This window comes from Oncorhynchus nerka, linkage group LG27 (genome assembly GCF_034236695.1).
Source record: "Oncorhynchus nerka isolate Pitt River linkage group LG27, Oner_Uvic_2.0, whole genome shotgun sequence".
In the NCBI taxonomy this organism is placed as follows: Eukaryota; Metazoa; Chordata; class Actinopteri; order Salmoniformes; family Salmonidae; genus Oncorhynchus; species Oncorhynchus nerka.
The window spans coordinates 9264061-9287195 of record NC_088422.1 but is presented as its reverse complement, the minus strand read 5'-3'; the positions used below and the strand labels follow the sequence as shown (position 1 = coordinate 9287195).

General features: G+C 44.2%; 1 protein-coding gene across 1 annotated transcript in view; it reads right to left on the bottom strand.

The window, feature by feature from the left end:
• The window catches only part of LOC115124456 (probable phospholipid-transporting ATPase IM), a 131863-nt gene that overhangs the window by 5832 nt on the left and 102896 nt on the right, over positions 1-23135 (bottom strand). The window contains exons 21-27 of the mRNA XM_065011370.1: positions 11641-11782; positions 8899-9082; positions 8219-8310; positions 7920-8051; positions 5309-5392; positions 4888-5133; positions 3225-3363 (exon numbers count right to left, since the gene is read on the bottom strand). Coding sequence (XP_064867442.1) covers positions 3225-3363; positions 4888-5133; positions 5309-5392; positions 7920-8051; positions 8219-8310; positions 8899-9082; positions 11641-11782 — 1019 coding nt within the window. The remainder of the gene's footprint in view (positions 1-3224; positions 3364-4887; positions 5134-5308; positions 5393-7919; positions 8052-8218; positions 8311-8898; positions 9083-11640; positions 11783-23135) is intronic.

Here is a 23135-nt window from a genome sequence, read left to right as displayed (position 1 = left end):
GTGTAGTGGTGTGTTGTGTAGTGTAGTGGTGTGTAGTATAGTGGTGTGTTGTGTTGTGTTGTGTAGTGTAGTGGTGTGTTGTGTAGTGGTGTGTTATGTTATGTAGTTTAGTGGTGTATAGTGTAGTGGTGTGTAGTGTAGTGGTGTGTTGTGTTGTGTAGTGTAGTGGTGTGTTGTGTAGTGGTGTGTTATGTTATGTAGTTTAGTGGTGTATAGTGTAGTGGTGTGTAGTGTAGTGGTGTGTTGTGTAGTGTAGTGTAGTAGTGTGTAGTGTAGTGGTGTGTTGTGTAGTGGTGTGTAGTGTAGTGGTGTGTTGTGTAGTGTAGTGGTGTGTTGTGTAGTGTAGTGGTGTGTTGTGTTGTGTAGTGTAGTGGTGTGTAGTGTAGTGGTGTGTTGTGTAGTGTAGTAGTGTGTAGTGTAGTGGTGTGTTGTGTAGTGGTGTGTTGTGTAGTGTAGTGGTGTGTAGTGTAGTGGTGTGTAGTGTAGTGTTGTGTAGTGGTGTGTAGTGTAGTGTAGTGGTGTGTTGTGTAGTGGTGTGTTGTGTAGTGTAGTGGTGTGTAGTATAGTGGTGTGTTGTGTTGTGTTGTGTAGTGTAGTGGTGTGTTGTGTAGTGGTGTGTTATGTTATGTAGTTTAGTGGTGTATAGTGTAGTGGTGTGTAGTGTAGTGGTGTGTTGTGTAGTGTAGTAGTGTGTAGTGTAGTGGTGTGTTGTGTAGTGGTGTGTAGTGTAGTGGTGTGTTGTGTAGTGTAGTGGTGTGTTGTGTAGTGTAGTGGTGTGTTGTGTTGTGTAGTGTAGTGGTGTGTTGTGTAGTAGTGTGTAGTGTAGTGGTGTGTTGTGTAGTGGTGTGTTGTGTAGTGTAGTGGTGTGTTGTGTAGTGTAGTGGTGTGTTGTGTTGTGTAGTGTAGTGGTGTGTAGTGTAGTGGTGTGTTGTGTAGTGTAGTGGTGTGTAGTATAGTGTAGTGGTGTGTTGTGTAGTGTAGTGGTGTGTAGTGTAGTGTAGTGGTGTGTAGTGTAGTGGTGTGTAGTGTAGTTTTGTGGTGTGTTGTGTTGTGTAGTGTAGTAGTGTGTAGTGTAGTGGTGTGTTGTGTAGTGGTGTGTTGTGTAGTGTAGTGGTGTGTTGTGTAGTGTAGTGGTGTGTTGTGTAGTGTAGTGGTGTGTAGTGGTGTGTTGTGTAGTGTTGTGTTGTGTAGTGTAGTGGTGTGTAGTATAGTGTAGTGGTGTGTTGTGTAGTGTAGTGGTGTGTAGTATAGTGTAGTGGTGTGTTGTGTAGTGTAGTGGTGTGTAGTATAGTGGTGTGTTGTGTTGTGTTGTGTAGTGTAGTGGTGTGTTGTGTAGTGGTGTGTTATGTTATGTAGTTTAGTGGTGTATAGTGTAGTGGTGTGTAGTGTAGTGGTGTGTTGTGTTGTGTAGTGTAGTGGTGTGTTGTGTAGTGGTGTGTTATGTTATGTAGTTTAGTGGTGTATAGTGTAGTGGTGTGTAGTGTAGTGGTGTGTTGTGTAGTGTAGTGTAGTAGTGTGTAGTGTAGTGGTGTGTTGTGTAGTGGTGTGTAGTGTAGTGGTGTGTTGTGTAGTGTAGTGGTGTGTTGTGTAGTGTAGTGGTGTGTTGTGTTGTGTAGTGTAGTGGTGTGTAGTGTAGTGGTGTGTTGTGTAGTGTAGTAGTGTGTAGTGTAGTGGTGTGTTGTGTAGTGGTGTGTTGTGTAGTGTAGTGGTGTGTAGTGTAGTGGTGTGTAGTGTAGTGTTGTGTAGTGGTGTGTAGTGTAGTGTAGTGGTGTGTTGTGTAGTGGTGTGTTGTGTAGTGTAGTGGTGTGTTGTGTTGTGTAGTGTAGTGGTGTGTAGTGTAGTGGTGTGTTGTGTAGTGTAGTAGTGTGTAGTGTAGTGGTGTGTTGTGTAGTGGTGTGTTGTGTAGTGTAGTGGTGTGTAGTGTAGTGGTGTGTAGTGTAGTGTTGTGTAGTGGTGTGTAGTGTAGTGTAGTGGTGTGTTGTGTAGTGGTGTGTTGTGTAGTGTAGTGGTGTGTAGTATAGTGGTGTGTTGTGTTGTGTTGTGTAGTGTAGTGGTGTGTTGTGTAGTGGTGTGTTATGTTATGTAGTTTAGTGGTGTATAGTGTAGTGGTGTGTAGTGTAGTGGTGTGTTGTGTAGTGTAGTAGTGTGTAGTGTAGTGGTGTGTTGTGTAGTGGTGTGTAGTGTAGTGGTGTGTTGTGTAGTGTAGTGGTGTGTTGTGTAGTGTAGTGGTGTGTTGTGTTGTGTAGTGTAGTGGTGTGTTGTGTAGTAGTGTGTAGTGTAGTGGTGTGTTGTGTAGTGGTGTGTTGTGTAGTGTAGTGGTGTGTTGTGTAGTGTAGTGGTGTGTTGTGTTGTGTAGTGTAGTGGTGTGTAGTGTAGTGGTGTGTTGTGTAGTGTAGTGGTGTGTAGTATAGTGTAGTGGTGTGTTGTGTAGTGTAGTGGTGTGTAGTGTAGTGTAGTGGTGTGTAGTGTAGTGGTGTGTAGTGTAGTTTTGTGGTGTGTTGTGGTGTGTAGTGTAGTGGTGTGTAGTGTAGTGGTGTGTAGTGTAGTGTTGTGTAGTGTAGCGTTGTGTAGTGTAGTGGTGTGTTGTGTAGTGTAGTGTTGTGGTGTGTTTTGTGTTGTGGTGTGTAGTGTAGTGGTGTGTAGAGTAGTGGTGTGTAGTGTCGTGGTGTATAGTGTAGTGGTGTGTAGTGTAGTGTTGTGTAGTGTAGTGGTGTGTTGTCTAGTGTTGTGTAGTGTAGTGGTGTGTAGTGTAGTGTAGTGTAGTGGTGTGTAGTGTTGTGTAGTGTAGTGGTGTGTAGTGTAGTGTTGTGTAGTGTAGTGGTGTGTAGTGTAGTGGTGTGTAGTGTAGTGTTGTGTAGTGTAGTGGTGTGTAGTGTAGTGTAGTGTAGTGTAGTGGTGTGTATTGTAGTGGTGTGTAGTGTAGTGTAGTGTAGTGTAGTGTTGTGTAGTGTAGTGGTGTGTAGTGTAGTGTTGTGTAGTGTAGTGGTGTGTAGTGTAGTGTTGTGTAGTGTAGTGGTGTGTAGTGTAGTGTTGTGTAGTGTAGTGGTGTGTAGTGTAGTGGTGTGTAGTGTAGTGGTGTGTAGTGTAGTGTAGTGGTGTGTAGTGTAGTGTTGTGTAGTGTAGTGGTGTGTAGTGTAGTGTTGTCTAGTGTAGTGGTGTGTAGTGTAGTGTTGTCTAGTGTAGTGGTGTGTAGTGTAGTGGTGTGTAGTGAGGGCGCTGTTCACCGATGAAGGGGAAGGATGCAGGGAAGATGAGGTACGTTCCGTTGCTGTACATGGTGAAGGTGACAGTGAAGTACATGGCCAGACTCCCCCACACAAATAAGTGGTTCACCGCTGTCCAGTAAGACATGTCCAGACACAGCTACAGGGAGAGGGGGGTTAAACTTCTGATGAACAAAGACGGACACAGCTACAGGGAGAGGGGGGTTATACTTCTGATGAACAAAGACAGACACAGCTACAGGGGGGGGGGTTATACTTCTGATGAACAAAGACGGACACAGCTACAGGGAGAGGGGGGGGGGGTATACATCTAATGAACAAAGACGGACACAGCTACAGGAAGTGGGGGGGGGGGTTATACATCTGATGAACAAAGACGGACACAGACTGACAACCAATGACAGACAGGCACACGGATATGTCAATGGCCTAACCGTTTTCAATCAGGGCAGGTGAAACAAGAATTTGTTCTTAACTGACTTACCTAGATGAATAAAGGTTAAAAATGGGTTTCAGTCAGCCAAAATGACTATTTTTAGAAATTAGAGTTAAGTTAAGAAATAAGATTTTTTTTTTTATCTGGGTCCATTTTACATTGATTACATTTTTCCCAGTACTTGACTGTGGTCCCAATGTATTGTACGGTCTTTACTGTAATGGATTGTACTGTAATACATTGTACTATACTGTAATTACTGAACTGTACTGCATTGTACTGTAATGCATTGTACTGTACAGTAATACATTGTACAGTAATACATTGTACTGTACAGTAATACATTGTACAGTAATACATTGTACTGTACTGTAATTACTGAACTGTACTGCATTGTACTGTAATACATTGTACTGTACAGTAATACATTGTACAGTAATACATTGTACTGTACAGTAATACATTGTACAGTAATACATTGTACAGTAATACATTGTACTGTACAGTAATACATTGTACTGTAATACATTGTACAGTAATACATTGTACTGTAATACATTGTACAGTAATACATTGTACTGTAATGCATTGTACTGTACTGTAATGCCTTGTACAGTAATACATTGTACTGTACTGTAATACATTGTACAGTAATACATTGTACTGTACTCTAATGCATTGTACTGTAATACATTGTACAGTAATACATTGTACTGTACTGTAATACATTGTACAGTAATACATTGTACTGTAATATAATACATTGTACTGTAATACATTGTACTGTACTGTAATACATTGTACTGTACTCTAATGCATTGTACTGTAATACATTGTACAGTAATACATTGTACAGTAATACATTGTACAGTACTGTAATACATTGTACTGTAATGCATTGTACTGTACTGTAATGTATTGTAATGTGTTGCAATGTAATGAATTTAATTGTAATGCAATGTTTTTTTTACTGTAATGTACTGTACTGTAATGCATTGTAATATACTGTAATTACTGTACTGTAATGCATTGTACTGTAATGTAATGCATTGTACAGTACTGTAATACATTGTACTGTAATATAATACATTGTACTGTACTGTAATACATTGTACTGTAATGTAATGCATTGTAATGTGTTGTAATGTAATGTTTTTTTTACTGTAATGTATTGTACTGTAATGTACTGCGATGTATTGTACTGTAATGTAATATATTGTACTGTACCTGTATACAGACAGTGATGACCAGACAGGTCTGTGCCAGCAGGGCGAAGGACTGGTAGTCAGCAATGTCTCGCCCGTCGTCTCGGACCGTGTTGTACATGGCAGCGTAGGGGATGAAGAACAGCACTACAGAGCTGTAGACACTGTGGAGGGCACACTTAAAGAAGGCTGTCTTACTGAAGTACTGATTCAGCTGGCCTGGAACGTACAGCTGGGGGTGCTGGAAACTCCACATGTCATTCACATCCTGGACACCAGGGGGAGACAGCGAGGTAGAAAAAAATATTCTCAATTACACAAATCTAAATGTGTGGGAGAAACAAGAAATGCACACGCATATAAACACATTAATTCCTGCACACGCACACGAACATGTTAATTCCTGCACTCACACAAACACATTGACATCACACATGTTTTACCTGGTCAAACAGACTCATACCCAGTACAGGAAGTGCTGTGTAGACTAGGTTATACAACGTGATGAACCACTCATCATACACGGTCTGGCAGAAACACAATCAGATCATCAGAGACAAATAACCTTATACATCTGAAAATACTGAACAGTTGTTTTAAAGGGGTAGTGCAGTCAAAATGTGATTTTCTGTAAAAAAAATAAAGAAGAATAATTGATTTCCACACTACGAGGTCAAAATAACACTCTGAAATGGTATAAATGATAATAATGTCCTTTTAGTGTAAGAGTTTATTTATTTGATTTTTTTTTCTCCACAATTTTGTGATTTTGATCTTGTCTCATCGCTGCATCTTCCCAACGGGCTCGGGAGAGGAGAAGGTCGATTCATGCGTCCTCCGAAACATGACCCACCAAAATGCACTTTTTAATCTTTTTGGGATAGGGGGCAGCATTTTCACTTTTGGATGAATGGCGTGCCCAGAGTGAACTGCCTCCTACTCAGTCCCAGATGCTAATAAATGCATATTATTAGTATTGGATAGAAAACACTCTGAAGTTTCTAAAATTGTTTGAATGATGTCTGTGAGTATAGCAGAACTCATATAGCAGGCAAAAACCTGAGAAAAATCCAACCAGGAAGTGGGACATCTGAGGTTTGTAGTTTTTCAAAGCTTGGCCTACCGAATACACATTGAGATATTGATGAGGTTGCACTTCCTACGGCTTCCACTAGATGTCAACCGTCTTTTGAAATTTGAATGAGGATTATAAAGGAGGGGCTCATGAGACCTGTTTGAGTCAGTGGTCTGGCATAGTGCCTCGGTCTCATGACACGCGCTCCCGACAGAGTTACCTCTCGTTCCAGTACCTTTCTGAAGACAAAGGAATTCTTTGGTTGGAACCTTATTGATGTTTTATGTTAAAAACATCCTAACGATTGATTCCATACATCGTTTGACATGTTTCTAAAGGACTGTTATGGAACCTTTCGAGTTTTTGTCTGGATGAAATGCTCGCCCCTCATGAAGATGGATTACTGGGCTGAACACGCTAACAACAAGTGGCTATTTGGACATAAATGATGGAACTTTATGGAACAAATTAGTCATTTATTGTCCAGCTGGGATTCCTGGGAGTGCCTTCTGATGAAGATCATCAAGGGTAAGTGAATATTCATGGTGTTGTTTCTAACTTTGTTGATTCCAAAATGGCGGATATTCCTCTGGCTGTTTTGGGTTCTGAGTGCCGTTCTCAGATGATGCTTTTTCTGTAAAGTTTAAAAAAAATTTGACACAGCGGTTGCATTAAGGAGATGTCTATCTTTAATTCTGTGAATAACACTAGTATCTTTTGTCAATGTTTATTATTAGTATTTCTGCAAAATCACCAGTTACTGCACGTAACTCGCCAATGTGAGCTGAGATTTTTGGATATAAATATGCACATTATCGAACAAAACATACATGCATTGTGTACCATGATGTCCTATGATTGTCATCTGATGAAGATCATCAAAGGTTAGTGATTAATTAGATCTATATTTCTGCTTTTTGTGACTCCTATCTTTGGCTGGAAAAATGGCTGTGTGTTTGTTCGTCTTGGCTATGACCTAACATAATATGTTGTGCTTTCGCTGTAAAGCATTTTTGAAATCGGACACGATGGGTAGATTAACAATATGTTTATCTTTCATTTGCTGTATTGAACTTGTTAATGTGTGAAAGTTACATATTTCCCATTTTTGAATTTCGCACGCTGCCTTTTCAGCGGAATGTTGTCAAGCGCTAGAAAGGTTAACACCCACTCGCTTAACCTGGAAGCTAGCCACGCCAATGTGTTGGAGGAGACACTGTTCAACTGACGATCAACATCAGCTTGCAGGTGTCCGGCCCGCCACAAGGAGTCGCTAGAGTTTGATCAGCCAAGTAAAGCCCCCCCTCAGCCAAACCCTCATCTAATCCGGATGACGCTGATGACTGGGACTCCCATGTGCTCCGCCCTATGGGACTCCTAGTCACGGCCGGTAATTACTCAGCCTGGGATCGAACCCCAGGCTTTAGTGACGCCGCAACACTGCGATACACAGTGCCTTTTTTTATATAGCTTTTTTGTTGTTGTTGTCACAATCTGATGGGATTATTCTGACCAATGACCAGTCATCTTTTATTTGCATATGTATCCTCCTACTTTGACGGGGTAAGCGGGGTAGGCTCTGTAGAGTCAAGATGATTCTATCTGCCAATCAGGGCAGTGTATGTAAATAAATAAGCATTTGTGTCAACACGCCCACATGACCAGACAGCAGTTCAATGGCAAAAGGAGGCTCAGGGAAATAAATGATTAAACATATATTTGGAGTTATTTTCATGAAATAAACACACACAGTGATTTATTAGACATACAACGATGATTTAGAAATGTAATGACTGCACGGGGCTTTAAAGAAATAGAAGTAGAGGAGTATACCAGTTGCTTTAGAATTCAACGTTGGGTTGACCAAAGTTGAAGAAATATCTCTCTCCCCTCTTCTCCCCCGCTTTCTCTCTCTCCCCTCTTCTCTCCCCTCTCTCTCTCCCTCCCCTCTCTCTCTCCCCTCTTTTTTTCTGTCGTACCTGTGCTGAGAATCCGCAGAAGAAGGCGTACCAGAAGTGGACGAAGGTAAAGGTGAAGTTCTTGTAGAAGAAGTAGCGCAGGAACTTACACATCCTCAGGTAGGACCAGCGACCGTGGATCAGGAGGAGGCGCTGTCAATTCCATGAAAAAAAAAAACAACCCAACAACCTTATTTTAAATTGTACAAACAACAACAGACTATTAGACCGTTAAACCACTGATAAAAGTCCGAAGTTTAAAAATGTGGGTTTTGCATTATGATTTAAAAACGTCACTGGTGTGTCAGTGGCCCTCTTACCTCTAGGAAGCGGAACTGAGCAAAGGAGTAGTCTGAAGAGAGGACCGCCTGCATCCCCTCCTGACCGCTTATACCTACACCTATATGAGCAGCTGGAGAGAGAGAGAGAGGAGGAGAGGGAAAGAGAGGGGAAGAAAGAGGGGGAAGGGAGAGAGGGGAGGGGGTGTAGAGGAGGGAGAGAGGAGGAGAGGGAAAGAGAGGGGAAGAAAGAGGGGGAAGGGAGAGAGGGGAGGGGGGGTAGAGGAGGAGAGAGAAGGTAAGCATATTGTTCAGGGACCATTGGGCTCAGAGGGTTAAGCTCAAGTTCACAACTTTTCTCTTCGCCGTATTATCACACAGAGTCGGTTTTCCCCTAACACTATTTGACTGGTGTAGTTATCTGATCCTAGATCTGCAGTCAAAGGGTGCTCCTATACGGGCCCTGGGGCGGCAGGGTATTCTAGTGGTTAGAGCGTTGGACTAGTAACCGAAAGGTTGCAAGTTCAAACCCCCGAGCTGACAAGGTACAAATCTGTCGTTCTGCCCCTGACCAGGCAGTTAACACACTGTTCCTAGGCCGTCATTGAAAATAAGAATTTGTTCCTAACTGACTTGCCTAGTTTAATAAAGGTAAAATAAAAAAAAGCAGTGCACTATTTAGGTGATTAGGGTGCCATTTTGGACAGTATATTGTAAGTTACCTTTAATCATGCTGACGTCGTTGGCCCCGTCTCCTATGGCCAGAGTGACAGCCTGTTTGTATTTCTTGACCAGCTCAACCACCTGGGCTTTCTGTAGTGGGGTCACTCTACAGCAGATCACTGTCTTACATAGACAGGCTGTACGCAGAAACAACAGCTCCATGCTACGCTCTAGGGCATAGGCCTGATGGGGGAGAGAGGGTAGAGTAGAATCTAATGGTAACAGATCAGATATGGATGGGGGAGGGGGAGAGAGGGTAGAGTAGAATCTAATGGTAAAATGTATCTAATCCTTTTAACATGTGTCTTATCTGTCTAAAATATGGGCACAATCAGATATTTGACACGATAAGGAATCAGGGCTCATGTCAGTGCAAGATTTACAGTAAATAGGACTGTAGTGTCTCACCAGACTGATTTACAGTAAATAGGACTGTAGTGTCTCACCAGACTGATTTACAGTAAATAGGACTGTAGTGTCTCACCAGACTGATTTACAGTAAATAGGACTGTAGTGTCTCACCAGACTACAGTAATTAGGACTGTAGTGTCTCACCAGACTACAGTAATTAGGACTGTAATGTCTCACCAGACTACAGTAAATAGGACTGTAGTGTCTCACCAGACTGATTTACAGTAAATAGGACTGTAGTGTCTCACCAGACTGATTTACAGTAAATAGGACTGTAGTGTCTCACCAGACTGATTTACAGTAAATAGGACTGTATTGTCTCACCAGACTGATTTACAGTAAATAGGACTGTAGTGTCTCACCAGACTACAGTAAATAGGACTGTAGTGTCTCACCAGACTGATTTACAGTAAATAGGACTGTAGTGTCTCACCAGACTGATTTACAGTAAATAGGACTGTAGTGTCTCACCAGACTGATTTACAGTAAATAGGACTGTAGTGTCTCACCAGACTGATTTACAGTAAATAGGACTGTAGTGTCTCACCAGACTACAGTAAATAGGACTGTAGTGTCTCACCAGACTGATTTACAGTAAATAGGACTGTAGTGTCTCACCAGACTGATTTACAGTAAATAGGACTCTAGTGTCTCACCAGACTGATTTACAGTAAATAGGACTGTAGTGTCTCACCAGACTGATTTACAGTAAATAGGACTGTAGTGTCTCACCAGACTACAGTAAATAGGACTGTAGTGTCTCAGCAGACTGATTTACAGTAAATAGGACTGTATTGTCTCACCAGACTGATTTACAGTAAATAGGACTGTAGTGTCTCACCAGACTACAGTAAATAGGACTGTAGTGTCTCACCAGACTGATTTACAGTAAATAGGACTGTAGTGTCTCACCAGACTACAGTAAATAGGACTGTAGTGTCTCACCAGACTACAGTAAATAGGACTGTAGTGTCTCACCAGACTACAGTAAATAGGACTGTAGTGTCTCACCAGACTACAGTAAATAGGACTGTAGTGTCTCTCCAGACTACAGTAAATAGGACTGTAGTGTCTCACCAGACTGATTTACAGTAAATAGGACTGTAGTGTCTCACCAGACTACAGTAATTAGGACTGTAGTGTCTCACCAGACTACAGTAATTAGGACTGTAATGTCTCACCAGACTACAGTAAATAGGACTGTAGTGTCTCACCAGACTGATTTACAGTAAATAGGACTGTAGTGTCTCACCAGACTGATTTACAGTAAATAGGACTGTAGTGTCTCACCAGACTGATTTACAGTAAATAGGACTGTATTGTCTCACCAGACTGATTTACAGTAAATAGGACTGTAGTGTCTCACCAGACTACAGTAAATAGGACTGTAGTGTCTCACCAGATTACAGTAAATAGGACTGTAGTGTCTCACCAGACTACAGTAAATAGGACTGTAGTGTCTCACCAGACTGATTTACAGTAAATAGGACTGTAGTGTCTCACCAGACTGATTTACAGTAAATAGGACTGTAGTGTCTCACCAGACTACAGTAAATAGGACTGTAGTGTCTCACCAGACTACAGTAAATAGGACTGTAGTGTCTCACCAGACTACAGTAAATAGGACTGTAGTGTCTCACCAGACTACAGTAAATAGGACTGTAGTGTCTCACCAGACTACAGTAAATAGGACTGTAGTGTCACGAACCGGCTCAAAGCCCGTAACAAAGGGAGACAACGTGGAGATAATGAGTAGCAAAATATGTATTTCTTACCTAAAGCAACTAAGTATAATAGACAATGGTGTGTGTAATCAGTAATCAGTAGTGTAAGTGAGTGTTTTGCATGCATGAATGTGATAATGCAGGGTGATGAAAGGTGCCAAAGCAAACAAACAAACAAACAAACGGCCACCAAGAACCACAACACAATCTACAGAGGGTGTCTGCATGGAGAGAGTCTCCTCCATGAATGGGGAAGTGGTGTATTTATCCTGGGAGACACCGGGCCCAGGTGTTTCCCATGTAGCTGACGACCCTCCCAACTCCGCCCACCAGCATCCTAATAAGGAAATAACAGAGAGAATACGGCAGACAGAGTGGGAGGGTCGTCACAGTAGTGTCTCACCAGACTACAGTAAATAGGACTGTAGTGTCTCACCAGACTACAGTAAATAGGACTGTAGTGTCTCACCAGACTACAGTAAATAGGACTGTAGTGTCTCACCAGACTACAGTAAATAGGACAGTAGTGTCTCACCAGACTACAGTAAATAGGACTGTAGTGGCTCACCAGACTGATTTACAGTAAATAGGACTGTAGTGTCTCACCAGACTGTGTCCGTTGATGACCAGGCCGTACTCCCCGTTCACCTCCTCGTCCCTGACCACCTTCGGCTTGTTACCCAGCGTCCTCTCTGGCATGAAGTTGGCCTCCTCCTCTGCACCTGGTTTCATGGTGCTCCATGCATTCCTGGTTCAATACAAAACAAATCCTCTCATCTCATTCTATTCCTATGTTATCAACCTGGGACGGGATGGGATGTTATCAACCTGGGATGGGATGTTATCAACCTGGGATGAGATGTTATCAACCTGGGATGGGATGTTATCAACCTGGGATGGAATGTTATCAACCTGGGATGGGATGTTATCAACCTGGGATGAGATGGGATGTTATCAACCTGGGATGAGATGGGATGTTATCAACCTGGGATGGGATGGGATGTTATCAACCTGGAATGGGATGTTATCAACCTGGGATGGGATGTTATCAACCTGGGATGGGATGTTATCAACCTGGGATGGGATGTATACAACCTGGGATGAGATGGGATGTTATCAACCTGGGATGGGATGTTATCAACCTGGGATGAGATGTTATCAACCTGGGATGGGATGTCATCAACCTGGGATGGGATGTTATCAACCTGGGATGGGATGTCATCAACCTGGGATGAGATGTTACCAACCTGGGATGGGATGTTATCAACCTGGGATGGGATGGGATGTTATCAACCTGGGATGGAATGTTATCAAACTGGGATGGGATGTTATCAACCTGGGATGAGATGGGATGTTATCAACCTGGGATGGGATGTTATCAACCTGGGATGGAATGTTATCAACCTGGGATGGGATGTTATCAACCTGGGATGAGATGGGATGTTATCAACCTGGGATGAGATGGGATGTTTTCAACCTGGGATGGGAGGTTATCAACCTGGGATGAGATGTTATCAACCTGGGATGGGATGTTATCAACCTGGGATGGGATGTTATCAACCTGGGATGGGATGGGATGTTATCAACCTGGGATGGGATGTTATCAACCTGGGATGGGATGGGATGTTATCAACCTGGGATGAGATGGGATGTTTTTGGGATGAGATGGGATGTTTCCAACCTGGGATGGGATGGGATGTTATCAACCTGGGATGAGATGGGATGTTATCAACCTGGGATGGGATGTTATCAACCTGGGATGGGATGTTATCAACCTGGGATGAGATGGGATGTTATCAACCTGGGATGGAATGGGATGTTATCAACCTGGGATGGGATGTTATCAACCTGGGATGAGATGTTATCAACCTGGGATGGGATGTTATCGCCCTGGGATGAGATGGGATGTTATCAACCTGGGATGAGATGTTATCAACCTAGGATGAGATGTTTTCAACCTGGGATGAGATGTTTTCAAACTGGGATGGGATGTTATCAACCTGGGATGGGATGTTATCAACCTGGGATGGGATGTTATCAACCTGGGATGGGATGTTATCAACCTGGGATGGGATGTTATCAACCTGGGATGAGATGGGATGTTATCAACCTGGGATGAGATGGGATGTTATCAACCTGGGATGGGATGGGATGTTATCAACCTGGAATGGGATGGGATGTTATCAACCTGGGATGAGATGGGATGTTATCAACCTGGGATGGGATGGGATGTTATCAACCTGGGATGAGATGGGATGTTATCAACCTGGGATGAGATGTTATCAACCTGGGATGGGATGTTATCAACCTGGGATGAGATGGGATGTTATCAACCTGGGATGGGATGTTCAACCTGGGATGGGATGTTATCAACCTGGGATGGGATGTTATTACCTGGGATGAGATGGGATGTTATCAACCTGGGATGGGATGTTATCAACCTGGGATGTGATGTTATCAACCTGGGATGAGATGGGATGTTATCAACCTGGGATGAGATGGGATGTTATCAACCTGGGATGAGATGGGATGTTATCAACCTGGGATGAGATGGGATGTTATCAACCTGGGATGAGATGGGATATTTTCAACCTGGGATGGGATGTTATCAACCTGGGATGAGATGTTATCAACCTGGGATGAGATGGGATATTTTCAACCTGGGATGGGATATTTTCAACCGGGGGATGGGATGGGATGTTATCAACCTGGGATGAGATGGGATGTTATCAACCTGGGATGAGATGGGATGTTATCATCCTGGGATGAGATGTGATGTTATCAACCTGGGATGAGATGTTATCAACCTGGGATGAGATGTTATCAACCTGGGATGGGATGTTATCAACCTGGGATGGGATGGGATGTTATCGCCCTGGGATGGGATGGGATGTTATCAACCTGGGATGGAATGTTATCAAACTGGGATGGGATGTTATCAACCTGGGATGAGATGGGATGTTATCAACCTGGGATGGGATGGGATGTTACCAACCTGGGATGGAATGTTATCAACCTGGGATGGGATGTTATCAACCTGGGATGAGATGGGATGTTATCAACCTGGGATGAGATGGGATGTTTTCAACCTGGGATGGGATGTTATCAACCTGGGATGAGATGTTATCAACCTGGGATGGGATGTTATCAACCTGGGATGGGATGTTATCAACCTGGGATGGGATGGGATGTTATCAACCTGGGATGGGATGGGATGTTATCAACCTGGGATGAGATGGGATGTTATCAACCTGGGATGGGATGTTATCAACCTGGGATGGGATGTTATCAACCTGGGATGAGATGTTATCAACCTGGGATGAGATGTTATCAACCTGGGATGAGATGTTATCAACCTGAGATGGGATGGGATGTTATCAACCTGGGATGAGATGGGATGTTATCAACCTGGGATGGAATGGGATGTTATCAACCTGGGATGGGATGTTATCAACCTGGGATGAGATGTTATCAACCTGGGATGGGATGTTATCGCCCTGGGATGAGATGGGATGTTATCAACCTGGGATGAGATGTTATCAACCTAGGATGAGATGTTTTCAACCTGGGATGAGATGTTTTCAACCTGGGATGGGATGTTATCAACCTGGGATGAGATGGGATGTTATCAACCTGGGATGGGATGTTATCAACCTGGGATGGGATGTTATCAACCTGGGATGAGATGGGATGTTATCAACCTGGGATGAGATGGGATGTTATCAACCTGGGATGGGATGGGATGTTATCAACCTGGGATGAGATGGGATGTTATCAACCTGGGATGGGATGGGATGTTATCAACCTGGGATGAGATGGGATGTTATCAACCTGGGATGGGATGGGATGTTATCAACCTGGGATGAGATGGGATGTTATCAACCTGGGATGAGATGTTATCAACCTGGGATGAGATGGGATGTTATCAACCTGGGATGGGATGTTATCAACCTGGGATGGGATGTTCAACCTGGGATGGGATGTTATCAACCTGGGATGGGATGTTATTACCTGGGATGAGATGGGATGTTATCAACCTGGGATGGGATGTTATCAACCTGGGATGAGATGGGATGTTATCAACCTGGGATGAGATGGGATGTTATCAACCTGGGATGAGATGGGATGTTATCAACCTGGGATGAGATGGGATGTTATCAACCTGGGATGAGATGGGATATTTTCAACCTGGGATGGGATGTTATCAACCTGGGATGAGATGTTATCAACCTGGGATGAGATGGGATATTATCAACCTGGGATGGGATGGGATGTTATCAACCTGGGATGAGATGGGATGTTATCAACCTGGGATGAGATGGGATGTTATCAACCTGGGATGGGATGTTATCAACCTGGGATGAGATGGGATGTTATCAACCTGGGATGGGATGTTATCAACCTGGGATGGGATGTTCAACCTGGGATGGGATGTTATCAACCTGGGATGGGATGTTATTACCTGGGATGAGATGGGATGTTATCAACCTGGGATGGGATGTTATCAACCTGGGATGTGATGTTATCAACCTGGGATGAGATGGGATGTTATCAACCTGGGATGAGATGGGATGTTATCAACCTGGGATGAGATGGGATGTTATCAACCTGGGATGAGATGGGATGTTATCAACCTGGGATGAGATGGGATATTTTCAACCTGGGATGGGATGTTATCAACCTGGGATGAGATGTTATCAACCTGGGATGAGATGGGATATTTTCAACCTGGGATGGGATATTTTCAACCTGGGATGGGATGGGATGTTATCAACCTGGGATGAGATGGGATGTTATCAACCTGGGATGAGATGGGATGTTATCATCCTGGGATGAGATGTGATGTTATCAACCTGGGATGAGATGTTATCAACCTGGGATGAGATGTTATCAACCTGGGATGGGATGTTATCAACCTGGGATGGGATGGGATGTTATCGCCCTGGGATGGGATGGGATGTTATCAACCTGGGATGGAATGTTATCAAACTGGGATGGGATGTTATCAACCTGGGATGAGATGGGATGTTATCAACCTGGGATGGGATGGGAGGTTATCAAGCTGGGATGGAATGTTATCAACCTGGGATGGGATGTTATCAACCTGGGATGAGATGGGATGTTATCAACCTGGGATGAGATGGGATGTTTTCAACCTGGGATGGGATGTTATCAACCTGGGATGAGATGTTATCAACCTGGGATGGGATGTTATCAACCTGGGAAGGGTTGTTATCAACCTGGGATGGGATGTGATGTTATCAACCTGGGATGGGATGTTATCAACCTGGGATGGGATGGGATGTTATCAACCTGGGATGAGATGGGATGTTTTTGGGATGAGATGGGATGTTTTCAACCTGGGATGGGATGGGATGTTATCAACCTGGGATGAGATGGGATGTTATCAACCTGGGATGGGATGTTATCAACCTGGGATGGGATGTTATCAACCTGGGATGAGATGTTATCAACCTGGGATGAGATGTTATCAACCTGGGATGAGATGTTATCAACCTGAGATGGGATGGGATGTTATCAACCTGGGATGAGATGGGATGTTATCAACCTGGGATGGGATGTTATCAACCTGGGATGGGATGTTATCAACCTGGGATGGGATGTTATCAACCTGGGATGAGATGTTATCAACCTGGGATGGGATGTTATCAACCTGGGATGAGATGTGATGTTATCAACCTGGGATGGGATGTTATCAACCTGGGATGGGATGTTATCAACCTGGCATGGGATGATATCAACCTGGCATGGGATGATATCAACCTGGGATGGGATGGGAAGTTATCAACCTGGGATGGGATGTTTTCAACCTGGGATGGGATGTTATCAACCTGGGATGGGATGTTATCAACCTGTGATGGGATGTTATCAACCTGGGATGAGATGTTATCAACCTGGGATGGAATGTTATCAACCTGGGATGGAATGTTATCAACCTGGGATGGAATGTTATCAACCTGGGATGGGATGTTATCAACCTGGGATGGGATGTTATCAACCTGGGATGGGATGTTATCAACCTGGGATGAGATGTTATCAACCTGGGATGGGATGTTATCAACCTGGGATGGGATGTTATCAACCTGGGATGGGATGTTATCAACCTGGGATGGGATGTTATCAACCTGGGATGGGATGTTATCAACCTGGGATGGGATGTGATGTTATCAACCTGGGATGAGATGTTATCAACCTGGGATGAGATGGGATGTTATCAACCTGGGATGGGATGTTATCAACCTGGGATGGGATGTTATCAACCTGGGATGAGATGGGATGTTATCAACCTGGGATGAGATGGGATGTTTTCAACCTGGGATGGGATGTTATCAACCTGGGATGAGATGGGATGTTATCAACCTGGGATGGGATGTTATCAACCTGGGATGGGATGTTCAACCTGGGATGGGATGTTATCAACCTGGGATGGGATGTTATTACCTGGGATGAGATGGGATGTTATCAACCTGGGATGGGATGTTATCAACCTGGGATGTGATGTTATCAACCTGGGATGAGATGGGATGTTATCAACCTGGGATGAGATGTTATCAACCTGGGATGGAATGTTATCAACCTGGGATGGGATGTTATCAACCTGGGATGGGATGTTATCAACCTGGGATGGGATGTTATCAACCTGGGATGGGATGGGATGTTATCAACCTGGGATGGGATGTTATCAACCTGGGATGAGATGGGATGTTATCAACCTGGGATGAGATGGGATGTTATCAACCTGGGATGAGATGGGATATTTTCAACCTGGGATGGGATGTTATCAACCTGGGATGAGATGTTATCAACCTGGGATGAGATGGGATATTATCAACCTGGGATGGGATGGGATGTTATCAACCTGGGATGAGATGGGATGTTATCAACCTGGGATGAGATGGGATGTTATCAACCTGGGATGGGATGTTATCAACCTGGGATGAGATGGGATGTTATCAACCTGGGATGGGATGTTATCAACCTGGGATGGGATGTTCAACCTGGGATGGGATGTTATCAACCTGGGATGGGATGTTATTACCTGGGATGAGATGGGATGTTATCAACCTGGGATGGGATGTTATCAACCTGGGATGTGATGTTATCAACCTGGGATGAGATGGGATGGGATGTTATCAACCTGGGATGAGATGGGATGTTATCAACCTGGGATGAGATGGGATGTTATCAACCTGGGATGAGATGGGATGTTATCAACCTGGGATGAGATGGGATATTTTCAACCTGGGATGGGATGTTATCAACCTGGGATGAGATGTTATCAACCTGGGATGAGATGGGATATTTTCAACCTGGGATGGGATATTTTCAACCTGGGATGGGATGGGATGTTATCAACCTGGGATGAGATGGGATGTTATCAACCTGGGATGAGATGGGATGTTATCATCCTGGGATGAGATGTGATGTTATCAACCTGGGATGAGATGTTATCAACCTGGGATGAGATGTTATCAACCTGGGATGGGATGTTATCAACCTGGGATGGGATGGGATGTTATCGCCCTGGGATGGGATGGGATGTTATCAACCTGGGATGGAATGTTATCAAACTGGGATGGGATGTTATCAACCTGGGATGAGATGGGATGTTATCAACCTGGGATGGGATGGGAGGTTATCAAGCTGGGATGGAATGTTATCAACCTGGGATGGGATGTTATCAACCTGGGATGAGATGGGATGTTATCAACCTGGGATGAGATGGGATGTTTTCAACCTGGGATGGGATGTTATCAACCTGGGATGAGATGTTATCAACCTGGGATGGGATGTTATCAACCTGGGATGGGTTGTTATCAACCTGGGATGGGATGTTATCAACCTGGGATGGGATGTTATCAACCTGGGATGGGATGTTATCAACCTGGGATGAGATGTTATCAACCTGGGATGGGATGTTATCAACCTGGGATGAGATGTGATGTTATCAACCTGGGATGGGATGTTATCAACCTGGGATGGGATGTTATCAACCTGGCATGGGATGATATCAACCTGGCATGGGATGATATCAACCTGGGATGGGATGGGAAGTTATCAACCTGGGATGGGATGTTTTCAACCTGGGATGGGATGTTATCAACCTGGGATGGGATGTTATCAACCTGTGATGGGATGTTATCAACCTGGGATGAGATGTTATCAACATGGGATGGAATGTTATCAACCTGGGATGGAATGTTATCAACCTGGGATGGAATGTTATCAACCTGGGATGGGATGTTATCAACCTGGGATGGGATGTTATCAACCTGGGATGGGATGTTATCAACCTGGGATGAGATGTTATCAACCTGGGATGGGATGTTATCAACCTGGGATGGGATGTTATCAACCTGGGATGGGATGTTATCAACCTGGGATGGGATGTTATCAACCTGGGATGGGATGTTATCAACCTGGGATGGGATGTGATGTTATCAACCTGGGATGAGATGTTATCAACCTGGGATGAGATGGGATGTTATCAACCTGGGATGGGATGTTATCAACCTGGGATGGGATGTTATCAACCTGGGATGAGATGGGATGTTATCAACCTGGGATGAGATGGGATGTTTTCAACCTGGGATGGGATGTTATCAACCTGGGATGAGATGGGATGTTATCAACCTGGGATGGGATGTTATCAACCTGGGATGGGATGTTCAACCTGGGATGGGATGTTATCAACCTGGGATGGGATGTTATTACCTGGGATGAGATGGGATGTTATCAACCTGGGATGGGATGTTATCAACCTGGGATGAGATGTTATCAACCTGGGATGAGATGGGATATTATCAACCTGGGATGGGATGGGATGTTATCAACCTGGGATGAGATGGGATGTTATCAACCTGGGATGAGATGGGATGTTATCAACCTGGGATGGGATGTTATCAACCTGGGATGAGATGGGATGTTATCAACCTGGGATGGGATGTTATCAACCTGGGATGGGATGTTCAACCTGGGATGGGATGTTATCAACCTGGGATGGGATGTTATTACCTGGGATGAGATGGGATGTTATCAACCTGGGATGGGATGTTATCAACCTGGGATGTGATGTTATCAACCTGGGATGAGATGGGATGTTATCAACCTGGGATGAGATGGGATGTTATCAACCTGGGATGAGATGGGATGTTATCAACCTGGGATGAGATGGGATGTTATCAACCTGGGATGAGATGGGATATTTTCAACCTGGGATGGGATGTTATCAACCTGGGATGAGATGTTATCAACCTGGGATGAGATGGGATATTTTCAACCTGGGATGGGATATATTCAACCTGGGATGGGATGGGATGTTATCAACCTGGGATGAGATGGGATGTTATCAACCTGGGATGAGATGGGATGTTATCATCCTGGGATGAGATGTGATGTTATCAACCTGGGATGAGATGTTATCAACCTGGGATGAGATGTTATCAACCTGGGATGGGATGTTATCAACCTGGGATGGGATGGGATGTTATCGCCCTGGGATGGGATGGGATGTTATCAACCTGGGATGGAATGTTATCAAACTGGGATGGGATGTTATCAACCTGGGATGAGATGGGATGTTATCAACCTGGGATGGGATGGAGGTTATCAAGCTGGGATGGAATGTTATCAACCTGGGATGGGATGTTATCAACCTGGGATGAGATGGGATGTTATCAACCTGGGATGAGATGGGATGTTTTCAACCTGGGATGGGATGTTATCAACCTGGGATGAGATGTTATCAACCTGGGATGGGATGTTATCAACCTGGGATGGGTTGTTATCAACCTGGGATGGGATGTGATGTTATCAACCTGGGATGGGATGTTATCAACCTGGGATGGGATGGGATGTTATCAACCTGGGATGAGATGGGATGTTTTTGGGATGAGATGGGATGTTTTCAACCTGGGATGGGATGGGATGTTATCAACCTGGGATGAGATGGGATGTTATCAACCTGGGATGGGATGTTATCAACCTGGGATGGGATGTTATCAACCTGGGATGAGATGTTATCAACCTGGGATGAGATGTTATCAACCTGGGATGAGATGTTATCAACCTGAGATGGGATGGGATGTTATCAACCTGGGATGAGATGGGATGTTATCAACCTGGGATGGGATGTTATCAACCTGGGATGGGATGTTATCAACCTGGGATGGGATGTTATCAACCTGGGATGAGATGTTATCAACCTGGGATGGGATGTTATCAACCTGGGATGAGATGTGATGTTATCAACCTGGGATGGGATGTTATCAACCTGGGATGGGATGTTATCAACCTGGCATGGGATGATATCAACCTGGCATGGGATGATATCAACCTGGGATGGGATGGGAAGTTATCAACCTGGGATGGGATGTTTTCAACCTGGGATGGGATGTTATCAACCTGGGATGGGATGTTATCAACCTGTGATGGGATGTTATCAACCTGGGATGAGATGTTATCAACCTGGGATGGAATGTTATCAACCTGGGATGGGATGTTATCAACCTGGGATGGGATGTTATCAACCTGGGATGGGATGTTATCAACCTGGGATGGGATGTTATCAACCTGGGATGAGATGGGATGTTATCAACCTGGGATGGAATGTTATCAACCTGGGATGGAATGTTATCAACCTGGGATGGGATGTTATCAACCTGGGATGGGATGTTATCAACCTGGGATGAGATGGGATGTTATCAACCTGGGATGAGATGGGATGTTTTCAACCTGGGATGGGATGTTATCAACCTGGGATGAGATGGGATGTTATCAACCTGGGATGGGATGTTATCAACCTGGGATGGGATGTTCAACCTGGGATGGGATGTTATCAACCTGGGATGGGATGTTATTACCTGGGATGAGATGGGATGTTATCAACCTGGGATGGGATGTTATCAACCTGGGATGTGATGTTATCAACCTGGGATGAGATGGGATGTTATCAACCTGGGATGAGATGTTATCAACCTGGGATGGAATGTTATCAACCTGGGATGGGATGTTATCAACCTGGGATGGGATGTTATCAACCTGGGATGGGATGTTATCAACCTGGGATGGGATGGGATGTTATCAACCTGGGATGGGATGTTATCAACCTGGGATGAGATGGGATGTTATCAACCTGGGATGGAATGTTATCAACCTGGGATGGAATGTTATCAACCTGGGATGGGATGTTATCAACCTGGGATGGGATGTTATCAACCTGGGATGGGATGTTATCAACCTTGTTATGGGATGTTATCAACCTGGGATGGGATGTTATCAACCTGGGATGAGATGTTATCAACCTGGGATGGGATGTTATCAACCTGGGATGGGATGTTATCAACCTGGGATGGGATGTTATCAACCTGGGATGGGATGTTATCAACCTGGGATGGGATGTTATCAACCTGGGATGGGATGTGATGTTATCAACCTGGGATGAGATGTTATCAACCTGGGATGAGATGGGATGTTATCAACCTGGGATGGGATGTTATCAACCTGGGATGGGATGTTATCAACCTGGGATGAGATGGGATGTTATCAACCTGGAATGAGATGGGATGTTTTCAACCTGGGATGGGATGTTATCAACCTGGGATGAGATGGGATGTTATCAACCTGGGATGGGATGTTATCAACCTGGGATGGGATGTTCAACCTGGGATGGGATGTTATCAACCTGGGATGGGATGTTATTACCTGGGATGAGATGGGATGTTATCAACCTGGGATGGGATGTTATCAACCTGGGATGTGATGTTATCAACCTGGGATGAGATGGGATGTTATCAACCTGGGATGAGATGTTATCAACCTGGGATGGGTTATCAACCTGGGATGGGATGTTATCAACCTGGGATGGGATGTTATCAACCTGGGATGGGATGTTATCAACCTGGGATGGATGGGATGTTATCAACCTGGGATGGGATGTTATCAACCTGGGATGAGATGGGATGTTATCAACCTGGGATGGGATGTTATCAACCTGGGATGGAATGTTATCAACCTGGGATGGGATGTTATCAACCTGGGATGGGATGTTATCAACCTGGGATGGATGTTATCAACCTGGG